This window comes from Staurois parvus, unplaced genomic scaffold (genome assembly GCF_062004578.1).
Source record: "Staurois parvus isolate SC_StPar_1 unplaced genomic scaffold, SC_StPar_1.0 ptg001072l, whole genome shotgun sequence".
In the NCBI taxonomy this organism is placed as follows: Eukaryota; Metazoa; Chordata; class Amphibia; order Anura; family Ranidae; genus Staurois; species Staurois parvus.
Window position 1 is genome coordinate 831,930 of NW_028318868.1, and position 27,414 is coordinate 859,343.

Genomic DNA, 27,414 nt, shown 5'->3' on the forward strand with positions numbered 1-27,414 from the left:
TGGCATTGATGTGCACTGGTAGGCACTGATATGTGGCAGTGATGGTTACTGGCACGAGGCACTGATGAGCACTAACAGGTGGCGCTGCTGGGGCTACACTGATCATCAGTGCCCTGATGATCAGTGTACATGTCCCCACTGCAGAAAGTCGATTACCGGCTCACCTCTCCACTCGAGCTGTCAACGTGACAGCTTGAGAGGAGAAAAATGCCGATAACCAGCATTTCCCTGTTTACATGTGATCAGCTGTGATTGGACACAGCCGATCACATGACCGAGCCAACATCGTCGGCTCTTTCTGTGATCTGAGATCCGATGTGTCCGAGGGACACAGTGCACCACCGATTGCCGCACTGGGCGCTCCCTGAGCCACGCATGCGCAGTGAGAATGGGAGGACGTCATACGACGTCCTCCCAGAATGAGAGAGCCACCTTGCGTTTGTCATATTACTATATGGCGGGCGGGAGGTGGTTAAAAATTGAGGAGATATTTTTAGCTCTGGAACAATCAGATATACCAAAGTAACAGTCATCTTAACCCTAGTTTGAGCTAATGCTCTTGTTACTTGGAAATCGAATATTTAACTATGTCCTCCTTTTCATCCCCATTTATATTTAGATGTTCAGGATCAAGAAATTGTAAATACATTTGTAATCGATACCAAATATATGCTTTAGATCTTCCTATTTCCCCAGAATTTATTATGTTTCTTGTTACATTTCTTGACCAAATAGTCAATTTATTTCCCTTTAAAGCTATAACCCAGACACCCATATCAGTTAAATTGCATTCAATGATTCTAGTTTTGTTATTCAGTAAATAGGATCCTTGCATTTTAACAAATTTTGTTTTACACTCTATTCTAGCTCTTACAACAATGTCATTACTATGAATGAAATACTATTTCCATACAGAACGTAATTCCATTACCCATGCTTACATATCCTAATGTCTTCAGCTGTATTAATATCACTGTTCTTTGGAAAATATATTTTGTTCCTAGTAAGCATAATGTCTCTTGTGTAGGTCTTCAATCCTGTTAACCTCTGCATTGCTGGAACAATATATTACCACTGGTATAATTATCACTAGAGTAAATATGAGTCCTGTGATAAGTCTTCTTTAATACTTTTTTATTCTTTGTTCCTTTGTTGTCCTTTTTACAGTTCATGATTCCTCTATTCCAGATTTTTTAAAGTAATTTCTGTAAAAGAAATGCAGCATCATTATCTTGGCATAAACATGTTACATGGATCAGTGTTTATCCACATTATTTTGTTGTCTACAAGCATATTTTACTGAATTGAGAGGTCTTTGAACTTGTACCATTACTCCTTGAACATCCAAAACGTCAAATGGACCTTCCCAATTACTATGCCACGGCCCAGTTTTCCTGAAAGTTTTTATCATTACTTGTCCTCCTTTCTCAAATTTTGAAGAATGAGGAGAAACCATCTTTTGCATGCCAGTAGCTATATGTGGTAAAATTATGTTGCAACATCTGTAACCATTTCGTTTTTTCGATTGCCTCTTTGCGGTGTAGACAAAAAAGGTTCATGGGGAAAACAGCATTTTTTTTTCCTGTTATTAATTCAAAAGGAGAATACTGTATTGCTGAAGATGTTGTACTTCTGACACTCATCAGTACAAATGGTACAGCATCAACCCAAGTGTTTCCTTTGTCTATTAACTTTTGTGCATTTCTTGAATTGACAGTCCTATTCATACTTTCCACAATACCTGCAGATTAATGATGATATGGCACATGAAATCTCTGTTGTATTCCTAAGATTTTACGCATTGCCTGCATGATTTTACCTGTGAAATGGGATCCTTTATCACTACTGAGGTTTTTTGGTATACCCCAGACTGGAAAAAATGATTAACACTTTAGCAGTTAATTCTGATGCATTCTAGTTGTAGTGGATTTTAGCTGTAGTTGGTGTTCTTTCAAAATAGATTTAAATTTTGCCTGTTCGCAAGGATGATCTATTTTGAAAAAAAACACCAAATACAAATAGAATCAATTTTTCCCTGTTGGTAACGGTCCTATACAATCTAGTTGTAATGTGGACCATGGTCCATCCGCTGAAGGAATTCTTTGTAAAGGAGGTTTCTAACCTTTTGGTCGAGGATTCATTTTTGTCCCAGTGAAATTTTTCTTTGAATATTTCAAGCAATCTTTGGTTTATCTATGTGACTTAGGCTTTCATAATTGTATTTTGTAAATTTTACCATTAGATGCTGTGGTATAACAGAACAGAGAAACATGTTTAAGTCATGACAAAAAATCCCGTTTTCACAAACAAAGGGAGATTTTGGACCAACCTGAGAAGCAGAAAGAGACGGATCTCTTTTCTGTTCTACAAGTGAGAGAATCTGTGAGTCTGTCCTCCTAACAACATTATCTGAGACAGGTTCAGACTAAATCCCTGGTTCTCCATGTAAAGCTGCTTCTTTTGCTAAAAGATCAGCTGTTGAATTGCCCATACTCATCTCATCATTGTCCTTTCTATGGAATGGAATAATTTATTGCATAAGCAAGAGGATTTTACTCTACAAATTAAAAAATTGATTCAAGTGTCTCTTTGTGCATAAGCAAGCATCTACAAAACCTCTATGTTTCCAAATTGGTAGGTAATCAGTCAGAGAATGTACAACATATGAGCAATCACTGTAGATCACTAATGGACTTCTGTTCACTTCCTTGTCTATTGTCAACACCTTTTTTACTGCTTCAAGTTCTGCACTTTGAGCTGAAAAATATCCTGGCAATTTGTGTTGTATGGCATAATTACAATGTGGATACCAAACTGAGTACCTACTGTAATAATTGCCAGACATACAGTATCTCGAACCATCAACAAATACAGGTTCATCAATTTTCTCTACCTCTCTACGAAAAAGAGGAGAGTAAGTCTCTTGGCCTTCACAGACATTCATGTGCTAGCCTGTTATATTCCATCACCTAAGGTAGGACTTACTTGGCATTGCAAAAATCTTTGGTTGGAAACACCAGGAACATTTTTATCAAAAAAGAACTTAAAGTACTATTTGGGGATTGTAAAATTATTTTGTTAAATCCTACAATATGCTCAGTTGCTTGACACAACCATCAAAACCTCTATCTACAGGTGAAAGAAGATGAGAGAAGTACCCAACACTTCTCCAGACACCTCCCTGTTTCTGAAGCAAAACAGCTGAGATGGCAGTTTCTGAAACATGCATCGGCAAAGCAAATGGTGCTTGCTTATTCACAGTAGCCAATGCAGGCATTGTTTATAAATCATTTTTCAACGTTTCAAAGGCCTTTTGCTAGATTTCTGTCCAGGGGCCAAATTCATTTTCCTCTTTGTATTTAAAAAAAAAAAATCATATAATGATTTTGCTTTCTCTGTGAAGGATTCGATAAAAGCTCTGAAAAAAATGACCAAACCCAGAAACTGTCTCAATGCTTTGAATGTTGTTGGTACAGGAAGTGATGCAATAGTCTCAATTTGTTCTTGTAAAGGCTGACCAATCAGAACTCCTAGAAATTTTCCTTCACTTTTCATGAGCTGAACATTGCGTGTATTCAGCTTGAGACCTTCCTTAGAAAAGTGTAAACAGTTCTGTCAAAATGGTCATGTGCTCTGTCTGATTTTCAGTCATTAACAAAATGTCATCTACATATTGGATTAAACAATCTGGTCTAAAGAATTTTGATAAAACATTTCCGAATGCCTCATGAAATATAGAAGAGAAATATGCAAGCCTTACGGAAGGATCTATCCATAGCGGATTATTTGTCAAATAATTTGCTTTCCTAATAATTCCATCATAAAATAATTATGTTATGACAAAACGATAAAGGTTCCTCGGATTCTGGAAGTAACCTATACTGCTTAATAGGTGGATGATTTTAGCCTTGGATATCTACTTCAATATCTTTAGATAGTGGTTTCATTTTTACCTTGACTTCAAAGTTTTTTTTGTGACTGTACCAACTGTTTCAATTCCAATTTATCTCCCGTATCTGACCATTTATAGTCAGCATCAATTGCTTCTGTTAAACAGATGCTGCCAACTTCACAATAATCTGCTGGGTCAGTTACAACAGGCTTACATTTGGCAGGGCCTTTCTAAATCACTCCATTGGCCAAATCAATTATCCACCCTCTTTGAGGCAAAATGTCTGTACTAATAATGTTCTGTGCAACTTGACAAAACCAAATGTCAATTTCAGTTTGCAAACAACCTGGAATTTCAAGAGACACATTTTTACACATTGTAGCATAAGAATCACCTGTCCAATCAAACCCAACAACTGTACAAACTGTTACATTTGATAGAATATGTAATTTCAAACCAGTGACACTAATTTGTGCTCCTGTGTCTAAAAGACATTTCAATTTTTGTCCATTTATTTTAGCTTTTCAATAGGGATGCACACACTTGTCTAAGACAATTGAAGAAACATAATCCAGAAAGTGAGGCATTCACTGCATTGCAGATTCACATTTCACCAAGTTCTTTCATCAGAGGAGTGTAGACCGAAGATGACTTAACTTCCTCTGAATGAAGTGGAACAGACAGTTTAAGAGGAACAAGTCAATTTTCTTTTCCCATATTCCTCATCTGAAGGTCTTTCAAAAATTTCCTGCACTGCCACTTTAAATGAATTAGCTTTAAAACAGGAATAGTAAGTGGTTCTCTTTGATTCCCTTTTATTCTGTCATTCCTGTAGGAGGCAGTGTTTCCTGTCTTAGATCTGGCCTGACTTTCCTTTTTAGGATTGCTATTCTGATTTGCAGCTTAGATTTTACATTACTTTGTTTTAACTATATACTTTATAAAAGAGGCTGCCTCATCTTAATCATTTTTCCTGGTGTCTCTATGGCAGTATACCTGTGATAAGCCCCACCTTAGACTCCTCCCTCAGGACCAGTGAATATATAAAAGAATGGATTAAGGTACCCCCAGGATTCTTCTTTTTTTCCTCATACCTTATGGTCAGTGAATGTAAGTCCGCCGTCCTTAATTCTGCCGTGAGCAGCTTCCACCTGGATTCAGCCTCTCCCAATTGAAATCCCTACTCTTGGGCAGCTAAAGGCACTGACAAGGTAAGGAGTCACTTCTGCGGGTCTTTTTGGGACAGCAGTTGTTTCTTATCCAGAACCAGTTTGCTAACAAGTTAATGGCATTCGCTGAGGCTTAGGGCAGAGAGAGCAGCTATTCCTGTTCTTTTCTCCTCAATGGCTTCCATGCATTCACCTACTCTCCTTCTCTGTTCCCCACTCATTGCTGCGATTCTTCTCTCTCTCCCCAGGTACTTCTTCCTTCCTCTTCAGTACAATCCTCTGCTTTTCTCTTTTTTTCTTTTCCTGTCCCCTACAGAGCCGGCGCACTCCCCTCTCCGGCCTTTCCTGCATGCCGGCGTCTTCCCACAGGCACCTGGCAAGACTGGGCCAAACGGCTGGGTCCTAGAGCTGCCGAATGGTGCAGGCGCACTGCAGTTGGATGCTGTGGTGGCCATCTTGGTTATGGGCAAATAAGCTATTTTGCCCTTGAATTCTTATTTTTTTTCCCTTCCAGGATGGGGGGGGAGGAGTTTGTTTCCATTTTCCCCTTCCACTATTTAATCCCAGGATTTAGTTTGGCCTTGTGCAGCTTTAGCGGAGACCGGTTTTGCTGAGAGCTCCTGGAAGTACTGTCAGTATTCACCTGTGGTAAGTCTTTTGATGGTACATTTATGTATTTCAGCCCTGTACGCCAAAAGAGGTCCAAGAGGACATCCAGGCGCCGTGAGGAATCCAATGAAGTCAACCCAAGCCAACCTCGATCTTCCAGATACCATTCGACTGGGGTACGTTTTTCAGCCAAAAGACAAAGATCCCCACGGAGCTTAAGTCCTAGACCTAAAAATGCTGGGCATGCAGAGCCGCCTCTCTACCAGGCAAGCTAGTCTGCAGAGACTGTTTCAGGGACTATGCAGCTGAAAGAGGTGCAGAGAGCCAGCAGGTTGAGGCCTACTAAAAAAAAAGTGGTCAAAGATTCGCTCAAAAGAACTAGCAACAGCTAATCTGTCACAGCTATCATCGAGCATCAGACGTGCTACTACCAGGCCCATCCTCCGGCGAATCCTCTCACCCCATAGCGGATCAGCCGTCTAGACAATCAGAAGATTCCTTGGATGAATCAGATCCCTCAGGCTTTAGCTTTTCCCTGGTTCAGCCTTATGTCCAGGCAGTCAAGCTTGCCATTGGCTTGGAAGAAACTGATTCCGCAGCAAAGCAAGGAGTTACTTCCCATTTCTTAGAAAGCGAATCTCCTTCTTTCATCTGATGGATGAAATCAGGGATGTTATAGGAGAATGGAAAAAGACAGAGAAAATATTTTCTTTCAATCGCCCGGGCAAGCTACATCAAGCGCTATCAGAAGCAAGCTACAAGCGCTATCAGAAGCGGAATCCAGATTGTTGGATGGTCCACCGGTAGTGGATGCAGTGGTGGTATGATTAGCAAAGAACATAACATTACTTTTGAATGACTCAACCTCATTTAAAGACCCCCTAGACAGACAAATAGATCTTGACCTAAAGAGGGCCTTTCAGATGGCCGGAAATGCCTACAAGCCAGCGATTGTGCTGACATCAGTTTCCAATGCCTTGCGAGTATGGATGGACAACACAGAGGAGGCTATCCAACAGAGAGTTCCCAAGGAAGACATAGTCAAGACTCTGGATGAGCTCAAGCTCTCGGCCGACTTCCTTGGTGAAGCAGCTATCAATACAATAAGATCTTCTGCAAGATCGATGCTGCATGCCGTCAAGGCGTCCGACACGGCGTCAAAACAAAATTGGTGTAAAATCCCTTTCGATGGCAAAGCACTGTTTGGAGAGAGGCTGGAAAAAGCCATTTCTCGCGTTACAGGAGGAAAATCAGGCCTGTTACCCCAAGACAGAAGACCTAGATGTACCAAGTGATTTACTTCAAGATTTCAGTAGTTCAGGGGCAAAGATTACAGGTAGTTCAGACAGTGCAGAGACTCACGACAGAAATGGAGAAGCACACAATCCACTTTTTTGAGGTCCCACAAACAAAAGGCTCTACCTATCCCGCACCACCAAGTCCTTTTGATGCCAGACCATCCCAGGCAATGCCAGTAGGAGCCAGACTGAAGCATTTTGCCAAGGTTTGGATGCAAAAATGCCAGGAAAATGCTCAGTCTGATAGGGGTTATGTGAGAATGTATCCCAATAATTCCATGGGCCCACTGGTACCTGAGGCACTTTCAATTAGAATTTCTAAGACAATGGAACAAGCTTTATCTATCCCAGCCCATACGTTTGACAAGTCTGATGCACAGGGGGTTACGATGGTGGCAAAGAAAGAAATCCTTATAAGATTTGCATCCATCGGGATATCCCTCTTGGACCATAGTTTCCACATATGCCAGTGCGATTAGCTTGGGGGTGCACTGCAACCAGGTGTCAGTTCAAGGAAAATGGGCATTTCACACAAGAATCATCTGAAATATTTTAAATAATGATAAATAATGATAATGATAAATAAATTTGAGCAGCTTTTCTAGCTCTGATAGCCCTGGAGTTTTCATATCAGATGCAAGCCAGTGCTTCTCCGAATGGATAACAGAGCGGCGTTTCATACATCCAGCATCGGGGGGACCCACAGCAGGTCCTTATTGAGAGAACTCATCCCCCTTTGGGCATAAAGGAATCTAATGGATCTAACAGCAGTCTCTCTATATGTCAGGCTACATGAACACAAAGGTGGACCTTTTGTCCCAAAAATTTGTGGACGCCAACGAATGGTCTCTGAATCCATCGTGGATTGGATCATGAATCTATGGGGTCTTCCCGATCGGAATCTCTTTTCTACAGCAGACAACGCCAAAGGTGCCGAGGTTCATTTCATGCCTACCTCACCCCCAGGCAGAAGCAATAGATGCCCTCTAGTGTCCGTGGGCATGCAACCTGGCCTATGCATCCCCCTCCCCCCCGCTTCTTATCTCAGAATACATTTCGAAAGTCACAACAGTGATAGCGGTCCTACCGTACTGGTCGAGACATCCATGGTTTCCTGTAACAGTGTTCCTCAGTATTTGCTCAGTGATAAAAATCCCACTCATACCTTTTCTTCTGTGTCAGGAACAGCGCACACACATCCAAATCCTCACAAGTTGAATCTTCACATACGGTTGTTGAAAGGCAGAGGTTCCAGGCCTTAGAATGTTCTTCAGAGGAGATTTATACTCTACTCAAACACAGAAAACCCTCTACAATTGGCCGCTTCCGTTCCAACCTATAGCTGCTACAGGGAAGCACGGATGTGCAAAGTCACGTGTGTGTGTGTGTGTGTGTGTGTGTGTGTGTGTGTGTGTGTGTGTGTGTGTGTGTGTGTGTATGTATGTAGATATATATGATTTTGCAGTTCTGGGTAGGGTGTGTGTACGCCCTACCCACGCTGCCATTCGTGGCCTTAGCTGCCTCCATAGCAGAGCCATACAAAGCAGTGTGCTTACAGTGAAGCACACACACAGCCCACATAGTGAAACAGAACACAGTAAACCCTTTGATCACCCCACGTTAACCCCTTCCTGCCCAGTGCCATTAGTACAGTGTCAGTGCTTTTTATTAGCACTGATCACTGTATTGGTGTCACTGGTGATGTCAGTGACATCAAGTCAGTTCCCCCCAGTGACAGAATGCCCGCCGCAGTCCCACTATAAGTCACTGATCACCGCTCATTACTAGTAAAAAAAAAACCAAAAAAAAAAAACCTTGTTCAGTGACAAAGTTGTTCGGTTTTTGGTATAGAGAGGACAAAAAATCTGCAAATCTATGTGTAATCTTCACAGGGTCTGAGGTAAGGCCACCGCCCCTCATTCGGAATCGAATAGGTTTATGCGAGGGACCAAGCAAATTAAGTTTCTTGGCCAACATTGGTCCCGGTTTATTGGAGCTTGTATAAAACATATGTTCGGCCCAACGTAATGCCTTCTCAGCTTGAGTAGTGGAGAGAAGATCAAGTTCAGCAGCCACCACATCTCGAGCTTTCCTGTTGGCCGTAGTCGGGCAGGTTTTCCAAGTAGCGTCCACCACGGCCAATCTCGAGGTCAATTTCGACATCCTCTTCTCTCTGGCCAGTTTCCTAGACGAGGCGATATGAATCAAATGACCCCTAATGGTGGCTTTGTGAGCCTCCCACAAAGTGACGGCCGAGGGTACAGAGCCCACATTGCCCGTAAAATAGGACTGAATGTGCGAGAGAACCTGGGAGCAAGAAGCCTGAGTGGTGAGCAGGGATTCGTTGAGTCTCCATGAAAAAGAGGGCCGAGCCATACCAGAAAGACACAGTGAGAAGACCAAAGGGTCATGATCAGACCAGGGTGAGGTAGAGATGACAATCTTTTGAATTAAAGATAAATGTTTGAAGGAAATGAAAACGTGATCTATTCTACAAAAGCTAAAGTGTGGGCTCGAATAAAAAGTATATTCCTGTGACGTAGGATGCATTTCCCGCCAGACGTCTACCAACCCATAAGCTTGCAACGTATCACGCAGTTTAGATTCCTGAGAAAGGTCGTGGTTAGGGGTCCCCCCCGTCGGGTAATAGCGATCGACAGATGAGTTAAAAGCAACATTCGAATTGCCCAGCAGTAAAAGAATACCACGTTGGTGGTGTGAAATCACCTTCAACAAGTGAGAAAAAAACTTGTGTTGGAATCTATATGGCGCGTAATAACCCACCAGGGTCACCTCCTGGTCCCAAAGGGTTCCCCGGAGGAGCAAATACCTGCCGGTGAGATCAGCTATTTCCAGGTTGCAAATAAATAGATTGCATCTAAAAGCAAACACCACACCCCTATGCTTCTCAATGGCCGAAGCAGAGAAAAAGGTTGGATAATGGTGAGAGATAGTGCTGAGGATTGAGAAAACCTTGTCTCCTGCAGACAGACTACGTCCACGTCCTGGGACTTAAGATGATGGAACACTTTAAAACGCTTGGTCGGAGAGTTAAAACCATGGATATTTTGAGAAAAAAAATCTTCAAAGGTTTTAAAGCCATGCTGAGTCGAAGGAATTCAACTGCCGAAGTACACTAGGAATACCGGTCCAATCTTCAAATGCAACCTTACCCTGGGCTGCCCTGGAACCGTGAGAAAGAAAAAAGAAACAGACAAGAAAAGAGAGACAGAAGAAGAAAATGTACACTCCAAGATAGTGTAACAAAACCACAATCAGTGGAAATTGCGTCCCAAGCGCAAGGACACACATAGGGTGTGGCTCTACCACCGGGCACATGGGTGCGTCATAGACAAAATAATACATAATAAACCTGCATGGGGAGGGAAAGGGAAGGGGAGAGAAAAAAAAAAAAGGAAGGTGGGGAGGAACATAACAGGCAAAAAGACAACATCAAGTATATTACCGTAAGGAATGCATAATATGATACCTTAAGATATAGAAAAAACTAAGGCAGATACATTGACATATTAGCATGATAAAAAGGAGGCATTCCCGGGTCACAGACCCATAAGATCGGAAACGGCACCAATCGTAAAAGGCATAGGGCCATGATCCAGGAAGGCCCCCCGGTATATATAAAGAGGTACAATAACATCCCCCCCCCAAACCAAAAAAAACCCAAGGAGCCGGCGAGAGCGGGAATTCCACATAACCAAAATCTTTGCATTACAGTAGCAGAAACACACACACACAAAAAAAAAAAAAAAAGACCCAAAAAATTCAACTCAAAATTGGATAGCAAGGAGGCGGCGGGGAACGAGGATCACCACCAGCATGGACCAGTGTTGCACGGAAGAATATGTCAAACTGTAAGACTAAAACCCGCAACCTACAGAAAACATACGAAAAGTTCAATGTACCAGGGCCAGTCAAGGTCTCTGCCCCATCAGAAACACGGAGAGTCACGTCAGTGGGCCAAGCATTCTGAAAAGCAGAAAATCTTACCCATCCAACCGTACTCAACCTGGATCGGAGCAAGAGGATCCGGACAACGGAGAGCTACCAGGGAGGGAGCGTTTACGGCCGCCAACTTTCTCCCATATATGCCCCAGCTGGGATGAAGGAGGATGGGAACCAGAGGGCCGCACCGGGCTGTCGGAGGTATCCCACGAGGGCAGAAGGTGTAGCACCTCCAGGGTAGACTTGGCCTCTTCCGGATTGTGGACAACATGGCTCCGACCTTGGTACATGAACGTAAGCTTAAATGGGAAGCCCTATTGGTACTTGATGTGACGGTTCAAGAGGACTGACGTGAAGGGTTTCATCTGTTGATGTTTCTGGATGGTGGATGGTGCCAGATCCGCGAACAGCTGGTATGGGTGACCTTGAAAGTGAAGATCCTGCTTGTCTCGCGCAGAGCAAAGGAGCGATTCTTTCGTAAGGTAGTAGGTGAATTTAATTATGATGTCCCTGGGAGGACCCTCAGACCTCCTTGGACTCAGGGCCCGATGGATGTGATCGAACTCCAAATGGTCCATCGGTATTGCCGGGTCCAACTCTTGAAAAAGCACAGTGGCGTGGACGTGAGGTCGACGATGGATTCGGGCAGACCACCCAGGCGAAGATTACTCCGACGGGACCTATTTTCAAAGTCTTCCAGACGCAAGAGGGCTGCGTCAAGTTCTCTTCTCAAATCTGTATGGTCTTGCTCATGATTTTCGTTCACTGGCGCCGCAGCGTCCATCTTGTCTTCAAGAGCATCAGTGCGGCTGCCCAACTCACGAATTTCCTTGTTGAGATGGTTCGCTAGTCTGGAGGAAGCGGTGTGAAGCTCCCGCTGCAGCATGGTCTTGAACCTGGCCAGGAGGTCCACATCACGCAAGGGGGCTGAGAGTGGTCTGCGTCCCGCAAGGGGGGCTGTGTGTGGTCTGCGTCCTGCAAGAAGGGCTGTGGGTGGGCTGTGTCCTGCAAGGGGGGCCGCGGGTGGTCTGCGGCCCTCAAGGAAAGCCGGGGGTGGTCTGCGGACCGCAAGGAGGGTTGTGGGTGGTCTGCGGCCCATAAGGTGGTCTTTGGGTGGTCTGCGGCCTGTGAGGGGGTCTGTGGGAGGTCTGTGGAGATGTCTGGCAGGCTCTCCGTGTCCGGACCGCCCACGGGTAGCGGCGGGCATGCAGCCAAAATCGAGACCGGGGATTCCGCTCGCGAGTAGGCCGCATCTGCTGGCCGGCTCTGAGTGCGAGCGCTGGAGGCGCAGGGGGCTGCTGACTTCTTCCCCATTTCGGCGGGGGGGTCAGCAGAGGGTGTGGGCACAGGTGGGGGACAAATCGGGGCTCCCCAGGAGGCAGAGAATGACTTATTGTGCCTGGCGGTGGAGGAGTGTGGCTACCGAGCTGCCATGCCTTGCGCTGCTCACGAGCGCCCCCCTAAGGTGCTTTTAGGGAGTCATCTTAACTATTTGTCATCCCCTGGGGCAAAAACAAGGGAAAAGAGGCTTCATTAAGAACAATTTCTTCATGGATAGTCAAGTTAATTCATAAGGTGTACAGGGCCAGGGGATTGGAACCCCCCTCTTCAATCAAGGAACATTCGACCAGATCTATCTCCGCTTCATGGGCAGCTAGGGTAAATGTATCAATCAAGACCATCAGCAGAGCAGCTATGTGGTCGTCCCAACACGCATTTATGAGGCACTACAGAGTAGACCCAGGGGCTCTCTCGTCTGTGGAGTTCGGCAAACAAGCTATCAGAGCGGCTGTTGCCTGTTCCAAATGAAAACTTTTACTAAGCATGATTCCACCTGTTTCAGTTAGTTATTTATCACACGTATGCTGACATGGAAGCCCCAGGAAAACAGAAAATTGTCCTTTCCTGGTGCCTATCCATGGCAGCATACGATCCTGCCCTCGGTATTCTATATTACAGAGAATGCTGGGGGTACCTTAACCCACTTCTTTTATATATTTACTGGTTTATATATTCACTCCCTCAGAGGAGTCTAAGGCGGAGCTTATCACAGGTATGCTGCCATGGATAGGCACCAGGAAAGGAAAATTATGGTAAGTATGGTACAATTTTCTGTTTTTCACATGCTGTCAGGGATCCCGGGTCCTCGGCGGTGCGCAGACGGCCGATCCGTCCCAGCCGGCGAGTGCAGAGTCCTCGGCGATCGCGGCGGCGGCCGCACATGCGCAGTAGCGATCGCGGCCGCACCAATGGGAGAACAGGGCGCTCTATTTAAAGCTGCCCTGTGCATCTCCAGGTTACTGCAAGGTCTTGTTCCTGATCCTGTAAGTACGCTTCCTTGTTGCCAAACTCTGCCTGTTCTGACTTATGCTGACCCTCTCCTGCTCTGACCCCGGCTCGTCCCTGACCATCCTTCTGCCTGACCCTCGGTACCGCGCTGCCCGCTACCTGCTGAACCTGGCTTGTGACCCCGACTATTCTCCGCTTACTCCCCCTGTACCACGCTGCCCGCACGATACGGACCCGGCTAGTCTGACCTCGCTCACTCCTAGCTGTCACCCATCCATCCCGCTCGGATCGGGACCTGTCATCCATCCATCCCGCTCGGATCAGGATCTGTCATCCCACCCATCAGCTCGGATCGGACCTGTCATCCCCTTCACAGCAGGCTCATCCCGGGCACATACCCTCAGCGGGACCCCTCTGCCACCGCCGGGGGTGCCCAGGGGCGTGACCTGGTTCCAGTCTTGCACCAAGTCCATCCCCACCATCAGGGGCCCTGGTGAAAAGGCAGACTGGGACTTAGACTCCGCGTCCTGGGAAACCCCGTGCTGTGGACCACTAGAGATCCCGTTGGGCGGAGCCTGACACATGCTATGGCAAAGGATGCAGGATCCAGATACTTAATATTTTTTACAAAAGCTTTTACCATAACAGGAGTCTCATTCTCCAAATCAAATACCATTTTGTATGCTTTGGAAAATCTAATCCTGAAATCAAAAGGAGCATCATTGACCATAGCTCTTAATGAGTCTAAGATTTCCAGAGTTTTTTGGAATACAAATTCCAGTATACAGTATATACACACCAACATTTGTAGACGCTATAACTTTTTTTTTTTCTTAGCAAAGACATGTCGCAGAAAACATTTTGGCCTAAATGTGACATTTTTTTTTTGTTTTATAGCAAAAAGTCAAAAAATAGTTTTTTTTTTAAATTGTCAGTCTTTTTTTGTTTATAGTGCAAAAAATAATCAGACACAGAGAGCAACAACTGACGCAATCTGTCTGATGCATTGCTATGAACTTCATCCTCATTAAAATATGACATCTTGATTAAAAGCTGTGCCATAAAATTGGCAACCCAAAGACAGAATATTCTATTTCTCTGCTCATCATTTAGGTTAAACTTATCAAAAAGTTTCAAAAACATCTGCATTATGGAATGTGTCAGCTTTCATATCATAAGCTAGCGTATCCTTCAAAATTTTAATTAACTGATTATGAATTTGCAAGTCCAGCTTAGAAGCCCTATTCACTACTAAGTTCCTCTGCTGCAGAGAGACTATTTGGAATATACAGTCAGGTCCATAAATATTGGGACATCGACACAATTCTAACATTTTTGGCTATATACACCACCACAATGGATTTGAAATGAAACGAACAAGATGTGCTTTAACTGCAGACTGTCAGCTTTAATTTGAGGGTATTTACATCCAAATCAGCTGAACGGTGTAGGAATTACAACAGTTTGCATATGTGCCTCCCACTTGTTAAGGAACCAAAAGTAATGGGACAGAATAATAATCATAAATCAAACTTTCACTTTTTAATATTTGGTTGCAAATCCTTTGCGGTCAATTACAGCCTGAAGTCTGGAACGCATAGACATCACCAGACGCTGGGTTTCATCCCTGGTGATGCTCTGCCAGGCCTCTACTGCAACTCTCTTCAGTTCCTGCTTGTTCTTGGGGCATTTTCCCTTCAGTTTTGCCTTCAGCAAGTGAAATGCATGCTCAATCGGATTCAGGCCAGGTGATTGACTTGGCCATTGCATAACATTCCACTTCTTTCCCTTAAAAAACTCTTTGGTTGCTTTTGCAGTATGCTTTGGGTCATTGTCCATCTGCACTGTGAAGCGGTGTCCAATGAGTTCTGAAGCATTTGGCTGAATATGAGCAGATAATATTGCCCGAAACACTTCAGAATCCATCCTGCTGCTTTTGTCAGCAGTCACATCATCAAAAATACAAGAGAACCAGTTCCATTGGCAGCCATACACGCCATGACACTACCACCACCATGCTTCACTGATGAGGTGGTATGCTTAGGATCATGAGCAGTTCCTTTCCTTCTCCATACTCTTCTCTTCCCATCACTCTGGTACAAGTTGATCTTGGTCTCATCTGTCCTTAGGATGTTGTTTCAGAACTGTGAAGGCTTTTTTAGATGTCATTTGGCAAACTCTAATCTGGCCTTCCTGTTTTTGAGGCTCACCAATGGTTTACATCTTGTGATGAACCCTCTGTATTCACTCTGGTGAAGTCTTCTCTTGATTGTTGACTTTGACACACATACACCTACCTCCTGGAGAGTGTTCTTGATCTGGCCAACTGTTGTGAAGGGTGTTTTCTTCACCAGGGAAAGAATTCTTCGGTCATCCACCACAGTTGTTTTCCGTGGTCTTCTGGGTCTTTTGGTGTTGCTGAGCTCACCGATGCGTTCCTTCTTTTTAAGAATGTTCCAAACAGTTGTTTTGGCCACGCCTAATGTTTTTGCTATCTCTCTGATGGGTTTGTTTTGTTTATTCAGCCTAATGATGGCTTGCTTCACTGATAGTGACAGCTCTTTGGATCTCATCTTGAGAGTTGACAGCAACAGATTCCAAATGCAAATAGCACACTTGAAATGAACTCTGGACCTTTTATCTGCTGATTGTAATTGGGATAATGAGGGAATAACACACACCTGGCCATGGAACAGCTGAGAAGCCAACTGTCCCATTACTTTTGGTCCCTTAACAAGTGGGAGGCACATATGCAAACTGTTGTAATTCCTACACCGTTCACCTGATTTGGATGTAAATACCCTCAAATTAAAGCTGACAGTCTGCAGTTAAAGCACATTTTGTTCGTTTCATTTCAAATCCATTGTGGTGGTGTATAGAGCCAAAAATATTAGAATTGTGGCGATGTCCCAATATTTATGGACCTGACTGTAACTAGCCTTTGCTGCTTCTGATTGTTTTTTCCTAGAGATCATAGCTATTTGCTTCAATTTCTTGCTCAAAATGCTCAATATAGTTACAAACGATTTCACAGTTTGTACAATTGGAATCCAAAACAGATCTATTTTCATGCACTTGTGTGCTCTGCAAGACATTTTCACAACACAAACTGCATTTTTTTCAGGTATTTCAAACACCATTGAATTGAAAAGCCTAACAAAATTCATTACATTACGCAATTTCCGTTTCATTTCATTAAAGGAAAACCTGGATTGAGCAATATCAATATTAGCCTGCATACATAGATTTCTACAAACTAGTATCAGAAGCATGGCTAACTAAACCCTGGAATTCCAACTTGCTTTTAATAACTAATGAATCAATAAATTCCATTATATCTACTCACCGAATATAGCATATTTCCTCTTATGTGCTGGCTCAGGGATCTGTTTCTCTGGACTTTTGGTCTCCACAAGGATCCTCAGGTCTCCATAATTGCCATCCATTCTAGGTTCTTCAATCTTTTCTGGATCTTGATCAATCAATAAACTTTATTCATATCATCTTCTCCCCCCTCAGCAAATGAGGAAAAAGGCAAAAAACTTGGAAAATATTTGATAAAGGCTGGCTTCTCCAAAATGTTAGAAATCGAATTGTGATAAGACACTAATAATATTCTTTAATGTCTTTAGACAATTGTAGGAATAAATCTATTGCAAGAGCCAGCTAAGAAAAATAAGTGTGACTTTATCTGATTACACAAAAGATACAAAGTCAATAAAAAATAACAGTTTCAAATACAAAAAGAAATGTAGCTTAAAATAAAATAAAAAGTATTAAGTAAAAGATGTTAGTTTCCTTGAATGTATGAAATGTGTGTGCCGTCTTTGTGTTAAAGCATGTGTGTATGTGACAGACTTCTTTGTTTCAAAAAATGCAGGCTGACTTAGTTACCTCCCCTTTTCGCCTCCCACTCTGAACTAGTAATGGGGGTTGTCTAGATGCAACATGAGTTCCTACCACTAGCTAGTTAACATGACTTGTAAGAGAAAGTTTGGAGGGGTGAGGAGCAAGTTCTAGTGTTTCACAGCATAAAAGAGTCTTCCAGATAGAAGTGACTGATGAACATTGAAAAAAAAAAACTACATAAGCTCTCAATCTATTCAATCAAATCGTAACAAGATATACATTACATAGGAATACTTTAAGAGCATATAAACCCAAAACCATCAATCAGCATGTCTAAAGTTACCAACTTCAGACACAATTCACATCTGGAACCATTCAACCAAACCTCTCTCATATACACATAATTAGAGGGTTTTACTTTTGCCAGGCACATATTAGAACTACTAGAGACCGAATTAAAATTTAGATATTAACCACTTGCCTACCGGGCACTTATACCCCTTCTTTACCCGGCTAATTTTCAGTGCTGTCACACTTTGATTGACAATTGCGCGGTCATGCAAGATTGTACTCATATGACATTTTTATCATTTTTTTCTCACAAATAGAGATTTCTTTTGGTGGTATTTACTCGCCGCTGGGCACTTTATTTTTTGCACTATAAACAAAAAAATGCAAAAAATTTTGAAAAGAAAAAAAGGTTCTTTGTTTCTATTTTTGCAAACAGGTAATTTTTCTCCTTCACTGATGTGCATTGATGAGGCAGCACTGATGGGCACTGATAGGCAGCACTGATAGGCGACACTGATAGGCAGCACAAATGAGGTGGCAAGGATAGGTGGCACTGATAGGCGGCACTGATGATGGGTACTGATAGACAGCACTGATAGGTGGCACTGACTGGCATCACTGCTGGGCCAGTCAATACCTAGCAGTACTGGCTGCACTGCTAGGTATTGACTGGCGCCACTGTTAGGCATTGACTGGCGCAACTGCTGGGCACTGACTGGCACAACCGATGGGCACTGACTGGTGCCACTGACTGGCAGTACTGCTGGGCTGCACTGATGGGCACAGGTAGGTGGCACTTCTGGATTGCACTGCTGGGCACAGGTGTGTGGCACTGCTGGGTGGCACAGGTGGTTGCACTGCTGGGCACATGTGGCTGCACTGCTGGGCACAGGTGGGCAGAACTGGTGGGTGGCACTGCTGGGTACCGATCATCAGGGCACTGATCATCAGTGCCCTGATGCTCGGTGCCGATTCCTGCTCTAAAAACTGCCGGTTCTCGGCAGTACTTTCCTCACGATCTGACAGCGTGAGGAAAGTGCAGCCGAGAACCGGCAATTGCATTTCCCTGTGATCAGCGTGTCATTGGACATGGCTGATCACATGGTAAAAGGCCAATGGCCAATGGTAAAAGGTCCGTAGAACACAACGATCACGGAGATCGCCAGGGGCGCGCAGGAGAGCGCGTTCTGGGAGGAAGTCATATGACGCCCTCCCAGAACTGGCCAGCCGCAGTGTAGCCGTCATTCGGCTATCTGCGGTCGGCAACTGGTTAAAAATTAATATTACACACCATTGTGAAAATGCATGCAGTTTTCTTTGCTTTAAAAATACGCTATGGCATATTTTTTGTGTGTCTTTGCACATGGACATCAATATGCATTTTGTTGCATTTCTCTGCATTGTGTTTTGCACGTTCTTGCTTGAATATGATATAAAATTTCTCTCTGTTGGTCAACTGGTAAACAGAATTGAAATGCACTACTTGTGTTTTACTCCATTATAATTAATTGAAGGCGGTAAGATGAAATCACATAAGCAGACCCCCGCCCCAGTCCTTCACCGTGAACTGATAAAGACTCCTAAGTAAAATTACTCAGAATTCAGGTTTGGTTCACCATCTGGCCTCCCGAGAACCTTAGAATATACCATCCCTTCCCTCTACTCTATCCCCCTAGACCTCCCACCCAAATCTGGCTGTTCACAAGTGCCAACTAAAACTATGTAAATATTAAAAAACTTGTTTAAGATGAGTAATGGAGCCAGGATGTCAAATAAGAACGACAATACATTTTTGTAATGTTAATATGTTTATCTTGTAACAACATTGTAGTTTAATATCGTTAAAATGCAAATAAAAATTATATTTAAAAAAGGCAAAACAGGGTGCAGTTTCCCTAATCCTGCACTGCAATGCAAAAATATGAACAGTCATACACATAGAAATGTGTATGACCGTTCTCTGCTTCTCCTGCTGTAGGTGACTGAATTTCACCTCTAAATTGTAACTGTGTAAATGTGAACATAGCATCAAAAACTTACAAAATAAGCAGGACGAGCAAACAACCAGTATTTTTGTAAGAAAATAAATTATTACAACCAATGTATTTCTCTCACCAGGTTACCTTTAATTGGCGCACCAAACAAAGAACATTTCTATGCAAGATATATCTTTAAAAAAATTTAAATATAAATGTGTCTTATATTTATCAATAACTTTCATTTTGCTTGTGTAAACATGAAAATGTATTTCTCCACCACAGATTTTGCAAATGACAAATGATGCATGTGCGTAAATGGCACTAGATGCATAAATACGTTTCAATTACTATTACAGAAGAAAAACAAAATCATACCCTTGAGGGAAATATCTCACATGTTGTACATATTCTAACATTTCTAACATTTAGGTTAATAAAATCAAAAACTGTAGAAACAAATGGAAATTATTAAACAAAGTCTCACCTGTCTTCTTTGGTGACTTGAGAATAGTAAGAACGCTGTCGAATAGCAGAGTAGAATGAAAATGCTTCATTAAGGTAGCTTGTCTCAGAGGTGCGGAGACTGAATGAGAAAAAGAAGCTCTTGTTACAGAACCTAACTAGAATCAAAGATAATACTATATAACCTAGCATAATTGAACATGCAAAAATACAGTCAATACTTTATAAATGTGTAATACAAGTAAAGATCAACTTATTTAAGTTAATTTAAAGTGGTTGTAAAGTAAAAATGTTATTACCCTAATGCAGGCATGTCCAAAGTCCGGCCCGCGGGCCAATTACGGCCCGGGGGTCGGTTTAATACGGCCCTCCAACAGCCCTCCCTGCTCTGTGTAATGTGGCCCTCCCACAGCCCTCCCTTCTATGGCAGACAGTCTTCTGCTTGAGAACAGAGGGCAGTGCGCATGCCTGACTGCGGCGCGTTCTCCCTGGTCTGTGTAAATGCGGCTGTCGCACGGCCCTCCCTTCTGTGGCAGACAGTCTTCTGCTTGAGAGCAGTGCGCATGCGTGACTGCACCGCGCTGGGAGCGACAGAGGGCGGTGACGTCAGGGCCGGACTTCCAGCGTGAAGTGTGTTTCTCTTCTCTTCCCGGCTGCCGAGCAGAGACTTCAGCTCCAGCTACCTTTTTCACCCTTCACATTAGTGCAGGTAAGTTTTTTTTAAATTTATTTTCAATACATTGTGAAAACTCAGCTTGAGTTGATCTTAATGTTATGAAATGAAAAGTATGTCGTTTGCAATTAACTTGGCATAAAATAATTTATTTGCATTTAATTGTAATGGTTCAAAGAATGTTTGGAAAAATGTTCGGCCCTCCACCATGTTCACTTCATCCAATCTGGCCCTCTTTGAAAAAAGTTTGGACACCCCTGCCTTAATGCATTCCATGCATTAAGTTAAAAACAAGGTAAAAACTGCCCCAATAACTGTACTACCCATCTCCCCTTCCCTAAACACTTACCTGGCTTTTCTCACTGCTCCAGTGCTGTCCCAGCTCCAGCACAGCTCCTCTCACTTCCAGGTCTCCCAGGAGACACTGAGAACAGCGGAAGCCATAGGCTACTGCTGCTCAGTCAAATTCCTTTGAGGAGAGTGTGGTGGCATAGCTACCGGCGCTGGGAGTGTCTATGGACACAGTCTGGCTCAGCAGCATGTGTGCACTGGTGCCCAATTAGCACCCAGCTTGCCAAGAGGGCACTCCAATATCATTGCACACAGCAGGTAAGAATAACACCTTTTTATTTTAAAGAAACAAAAATTTTCTTTAGTACCACTTTAAGCACACAATACAAATGGGAGAATTTTCTGAAACTGGACCAGACAAAATCTGGAGCAACTTTTCATAGTAACCAATCAGGTTCTAGATTCAGTTTGATCAGTTAAGTTTGGAAATAAAAGCTAGAAGTCAATTTGTTGGCATCCACAGCTATTTCAGATTCTTGTAGCTCCAGTCTTTCTAAATTCCCCTCGATGTACCTACTGAAAAAAACATGTTTCACAGTCCATTGAAGAAAACAGGAACAGTATTTTATTTTGTATTATACAATGCCTTCTTTAGGTAAAATGGACACCAGGTCAAATGCCATTTGTAGCCAGCCCCTAGAGCTCCTCGCACCCCAGCCATGTTTTACTTGTAGGGAAGCAGCACAAAAAAAATGAATAAATAAAATAATGGGCGTACACACTTGAGGTACGAGTACGGCGTCCATGGACTCAGAGAAAGGGATTTTACCTGAAGTACAAAAATCCTGTTTATGCTAACTGATGAGGGACAAAAGAACAGTATACTACTATGGAACATCCAAAAACAATTTCCCCAAGAATAGAAGGCACTCTCAATAAGAAAGAAGAGTAGGCACAAAAGAAGGGATGCTTTTATTCCAACTTCTCTTTTATATAACCTGTCTTAAAGGGTCGGTTCACACCAGAACGTGGTGCCGGAAACCTGCATTTGGTCCACATTCAAAATGCCCCGCAGATGCGATTCTCCCCTATTTTCTGCCTGTTTGTACAAAACAAAGTCCATAAAGTTAACACCCTCTCTGGTGTAGGTCATAGCAAAAAAATAAACTGCAATTATTTTTACTGTAATACATCTGTAATTCCAAAAATGCTTCCTCACTCTGTAGCCATATCAGCAGATTAACTACACTACATCCATACAACAAAATTTGGCTTCTAATGGGAGATGTGGAGCTCTTCCCATCAATACATGAATATGAAAAGCTAGGGGACAGGAAAAACTGTGCCCCAAAGCAGTTTTGGGTCTCTGGAGATGGCAATCCCCAGAAAATATAAATTTTTTTTATGGGTGAGGAGGCACTCATTCATAATCACCAAAAACCACATAACTTCTGTATGTGAAAACCTGCGCAACCAGTACTCAAAGCATACAAAGATCAGACATCCAGAATGGAAAATACATGTTCTGATTTTATCTTTAATCCCGGTTACATTCCTAAAACATGCTTGATGTCATGTATGTGCGCAGGTAGTCTTGAGGCTAGGAGCTGCAGCTGTGAATCTACCCATTCCCCTACCCCGGGATTAGCAACCCGTTGATTCACCGCAGGCAGGTGACAGGTGGTTTGCCATATTGCCATAGAGTCCCTGACAACCCGCAAGTGCTTCCCCCCCCACCACAAACACTGATTGTAGAGTAGTGTAGAGATGGAAAGATCTTAGGCGTCTTGCCTCAAGCTGCTAAACATTCAAAGCCAGTTCTAGGCATCCTTTCATTCCCTTTCATGTGCAGCTGCGGGGCAGGGAATTCCTCTGCCGCCTAAGATTTGCTGTTGGCTAGTTTAGGCTCTTTCAAGTGGGTGACATCATGTGACCAGAGAGGAGGAATGGCAGTGATCAGAGCACAGGAACATGGAGCTGTACCACAGCAGTCCTCCTGCCCCTCTAGTACTGTACCCTCCAGACCCTCCTTTGCTGTGCCTTCCAGACCCCCAGTACTGTGCCCTCCAAATCCCCCTGTACCATGCCCTTCTGAAAACCCCATGAGCTGTGCCCTCCTGACCCGCTCCCCCTTTTACACTGCTCTGCTGACCCCTTGCCCTGTTCTCTGCCTTGCTAGTTTCTCTCCTGCTCACCCCTACTGGTGTCTGTACACTGCCCTACATCCTATTGACTTCTGTACACTGCAATAGATCTCACTGACATCTGTGCACTGTCCTACATCTTACTGACCTCTGTACACTGCCCTACCAACTATTGAAAAGAAAGAAGAGTAGGAACAAAAGAAGGGATGCTTTCATTCCAACTTCTCTTTTACATAACCTGCCTTTAAAGGGTCGGTTCACACCAGAACATGGTTCCAGAAACCTGCATTTGGTCTGCATTCAAAACACCCTGCCAGGGGGCGTGGCTTGGATATGGCGGAGTGAGAGCTCTGCGGGGATCGCTGCCCGGACACTCAGTCTAGCCCGTTCTGACAACCGCGACACATGCCTGGAGACCTCAGTCAGAACACGGGGGACCCCTGAACTGACGCTGAGAAAGTATTTGATCGAGTTAACTGGCAATTTTTGGAAGCAACCTTGGCCCATATTGGACTTCAAACTTCTATGCTTCGCTTGATTGCCTCTCTATACTCTCATCCATCTGCGTTGGTTATCGTTAACGAAACTCGCTCTGCCTTCTTTCCAATCACCAACGGTACGCGTCAGGGGTGCCCCCTATGCCCCCTGATCTTTATTTTGACTCTGGAACCATTCCTTTGCACAATCCGGGTGAATAATTCTATCTCTGGTTTCTGTAAACCCTCTGGGGAGCACAAGGTTTCCGCAGTTGCAGACGACCTAATCTTTTTTCTCACCGATCCCCTTATCTCACTACCTAATTTGATCAGGGCATTGGGGAAATATGGAGATATTTCTTTTTTCAAAATGAATCTCTCCAAGTCCTCAACTCTAAACATATCCACGAGCTCTCTGTTTTAGTATCTGTCCATCCTTTGCCTGTCGCTCGTCCACTACTTCAATTAGGTGACTTAAAATTAACGTTACGCCAGATCCCTCCCACCTCTTTGAGGCAAGCTTTGCTCCTTTGCTTATTAGTATCTTCTCCGGTGGCAATCCCGCACTCTCACCCGGTTTTGTAGATGCAGCGCACTCAAGATGATGATTCTACCCTGTGTTCTGTACGTCTTACAGGCTCTCCCCCATCAGGTTCCCTATATGGGAACCCTTCAGGAAAATTGACTTCTTTTTGTGCCTTTATTTAGCCCCGTGGGGGTCCTTGTTTTGCTTTTCGTGTTTTGACTCTCCCCAAATCTTCTGGGGGGGTTGTTCTGCCAAATATTTACTCCTACTACAAGGCCACACACCTCGCGTGTCTAGTGGACTGACATTGCCATGGTGAGGCCAAACACTGGGTTTCAATGGAATTAGAGGATTCGGCTAACACGGCCTTGAGCCTTCCATGGTTATGTGTCCCCCTCCTTCTTGAGCTGGTAGCTCATCCAACACTAGGTGCTACCCTCACAGTTTTGAGCAGGTCTTTCACTCTACTCATATCTCCCCGGAGCCTTCTCCTCATATCCCAATTCGGGGAAACCCTGATTTTCCATCGGGAAATGAGGACCCCTGTTTTGCCCATCTTGCAGCCTCAGGCTACTCACATCTTGTGGACTTTCTTCACACTTCAGGGGGTTTGGTTGCTACTGATTTGATGTGTTTAGTGAACCTTCCGCTGAGTTTGTGGAGGGGGTAACAGCTTCGCTCCTATCTCCGATCAATCTTATGCTCTTCGGGAATTACACGTAAGTTGACTCATTTTGAGACACTCCACTACAAGGGTGAACCAGTCCGTCATAGTTTCTCTACAATCTATTCCCTCCTGATCCAACCCGCTTCTGACTTTGTCCCCTCATTTCTATCAAGCTGGGAATACAAATAGATGTATACTCACAAACCAAAGGAAATTAAAAGCAGAAAGTGCTCAAAGGGGGTTCGTCTCCTGAAACGTGTCAGCTTATCCCTATTTAGGGCACAGCATTGTAGTGACTGTCATTGAGGATTACACTTTCTGCTTTTAATTTCTTTTGGTTTGTGAGTATACATCTATTTGTTTACACAATTCGTGGTGTACCACGGTAATGCACGATGAGAGTGCGCCCTTGTCTGCTTTTGTTCACCAAAATTTAGGAGACTATAAGCTTTTGGCGAGTTGGTATTGTGTGCCCTCTACCCTTCATTGATTTTTGCAGCAGCTCCCTGATATTTGTTGGAGTTGTGCAGTGGAGAATGGTACCATCTTCCATGTCTTTTGCCAGTGTCCAAAGCTTCAACCATTCTGGCAAGTGGTGACGGATATCAACAAACATCTTACCTCTGTAGACCTGCGTGACGATCCGGCTGGCTGCCTGCTGCACCTCTCGGAGAGACCCGTCAAAAAGTATAAATCTTCTCTCACTATGCAGTTGTTGAATGCAGCTAAGGCATGCATCCCCATCTGTTGGAAAACTGACCGCCCTCCTTCTCTTTCCTTGTGGTTTTCTAAGGTCAATGAGCTTAGGGATATGGAGAACCTCACTGCCACCCTTTACAATAAGGAGGAGGCCTTTCAAGACACCAGGTTCCCCTGGCAATATTATGTTTTTGCAGATGCTTACCTGGTTGAATCTTCTTGTGCTCATTGAACCTCTTTCTTTCTTTCAGTTGCTCTGATCTGACTTGCCCAGGGAGGGAGGGCGACTCGATGCTTGCTCCTTGTGTATTTGACCCTCTCTCTCCTTAAGGCTCTTTTACTGCTCATTTTCTGTCTCCCATAACATTGCCTTTTTATCTTGCTCTCCTTTTCCCCGCGTTCTCATGGAGTTGACTGGCTCCTTTTTCTAGGTCTCACTACCTTTTTCATTTTCATTTCTCATACTTTCTCTCTGGTACCAGCTAAACTCGTTCTGACAGAAATTTTTTACCCACTCAACTTCATTGTACTCATTTTACTCATAAGTCACGTTTGCATTGTTTGTTCACTGCCTTTCATCCCTTTAGGTTGATTATTACTCTACTTGAACCCCAGAAAATCAGATGCTCTAATTATAGTGCAGTTTGTTTGTTTTTTTATGTACTTTTGACAATTTCATTGGAAACCAACTGTTTTCTTTTTGCACTTTTATACAGCTGATTTCTGTTAAATGTTGTTGTATATGTTGCCTATCATCTTTTGATGAACCCAATGTTTGGTTCTCTTTGCCTGTTAAAAATAATTTCATAAATAAGAAAAAAAAAAGCTGCGGCACCCGAGTGATCTTTGATCTCTTCCACGTTCTCATGGTAGATCTCCACCTCCACAAGTCATGGTAGATCTCCACCACTCAAAGGTTGCCTTCCCCTGCCCTTCCCTTTAATTTCTAGAGTCTATACCAAAGACTATGTCATGTAATTCAGGCAAATAGTGAAAAATAGGAAATCTGGGATACTCAACTTTGAGATAGGTTGCTATTTTGAATCCTACCACTTTCTAAGCCACCGTTCATCCATCAATCTACTTAGATATGTTCGATATGGCTCATGGGGGGGGGGGGGGATGGCTATGAGCGACATCTGAGAAGATGCATCTCACAGAGCTCCTGCTTGGAATCCTTCATTGATCCTTTCCCTGGCCAGCTATCTTCCCACATCGCTTACTGGAGTGCGGGGACAATACCCTAGAGTAGTCAGCTGTACCTCTTTATCGCTTTATCAGCTCCACAGCATCCTGACTAGAGATGAGCGAATTATTCAAAAATTCGATTCGACTGATTCGGCGAATTTGTGAAAAAATTTTGATTCGAGTCTAATATATTCGCCGCGAATTTACCTTATAAAAGGGTGTTTCTAGGCTTCAGAGAGCCTTTATATTAGTGCAGAACACTGTACCTTTAATTTAAATGCCCTTGGAGTCTGCTGGGGAAGAGAAATAATACTGACAGTCAGTATGACATGCAGATGAGTGCCGTCGATCTTAGAATCACCGCACACTTCACTCATTTGGGCAGTCACGGGGCCAAAACCAGAGTGTGGAGCCACAGTGTGGCGGTGGAGGCAGCAGCAATGGGAGGCCATACAGCACCCTATGACAAAAATGGAAACCACCAGCAGTGTGAGGAGACCTGAAAGTGGCACATGGCAGAGTGTGGCGATGGAGACAGCAGCAATGGGAGGCCGTACAGGGACCCATGACACACTCTGGACCTGGCAGCAGCATGAGGAGGCGGTACAGGGGCCCATGACAGATTACGGGCCTGGCAGCAGCATGAGGAGTCGGTACGGGGGCCCATGGCAGATTACGGGGCTGGCAGCAGCAATGGGAGGCCGTACAGGGACCCATGACACACTCTGGACCTGGCAGAAGCATGAGGAGGCGGTACAGGGGCCCATGACAGATTACGGGCCTGGCAGCAGCATGAGGAGTCGGTACGGGGGCCCATGACACACTCTGGACCTGGCAGCAGCATGAGGAGGCGGTACAGCGGCGCATGACAGATTACGAGCCTGGCAGCAGCAACTTGGACAGGAGGACGTTCAGCTTCTGCACCGTCGGGTGCGTGCTCGCAAACTGT

General features: G+C 43.9%; 1 protein-coding gene and 1 pseudogene across 15 annotated transcripts in view; one reads left to right on the forward strand and one right to left on the reverse strand.

Annotated features, from left to right (window-relative positions):
• Positions 1 to 27,414, reverse strand: part of SCAI (suppressor of cancer cell invasion) — a 1,319,466-nt gene that overhangs the window by 823,891 nt on the left and 468,161 nt on the right. For all 15 annotated transcript variants that reach the window (XR_016307572.1, XR_016307574.1, XR_016307571.1 and 12 more), the window contains exon 5: positions 19,824 to 19,922. Coding sequence is in view for 10 of the 15 variants with exons in the window: in XM_089658464.1 (XP_089514590.1) it covers positions 19,824 to 19,922 (99 nt within the window). In the remaining 5 variants the exon portion in view is untranslated. The remainder of the gene's footprint in view (positions 1 to 19,823; positions 19,923 to 27,414) is intronic.
• On the forward strand, positions 5,909 to 7,148 carry LOC149440560 (uncharacterized; annotated as a pseudogene).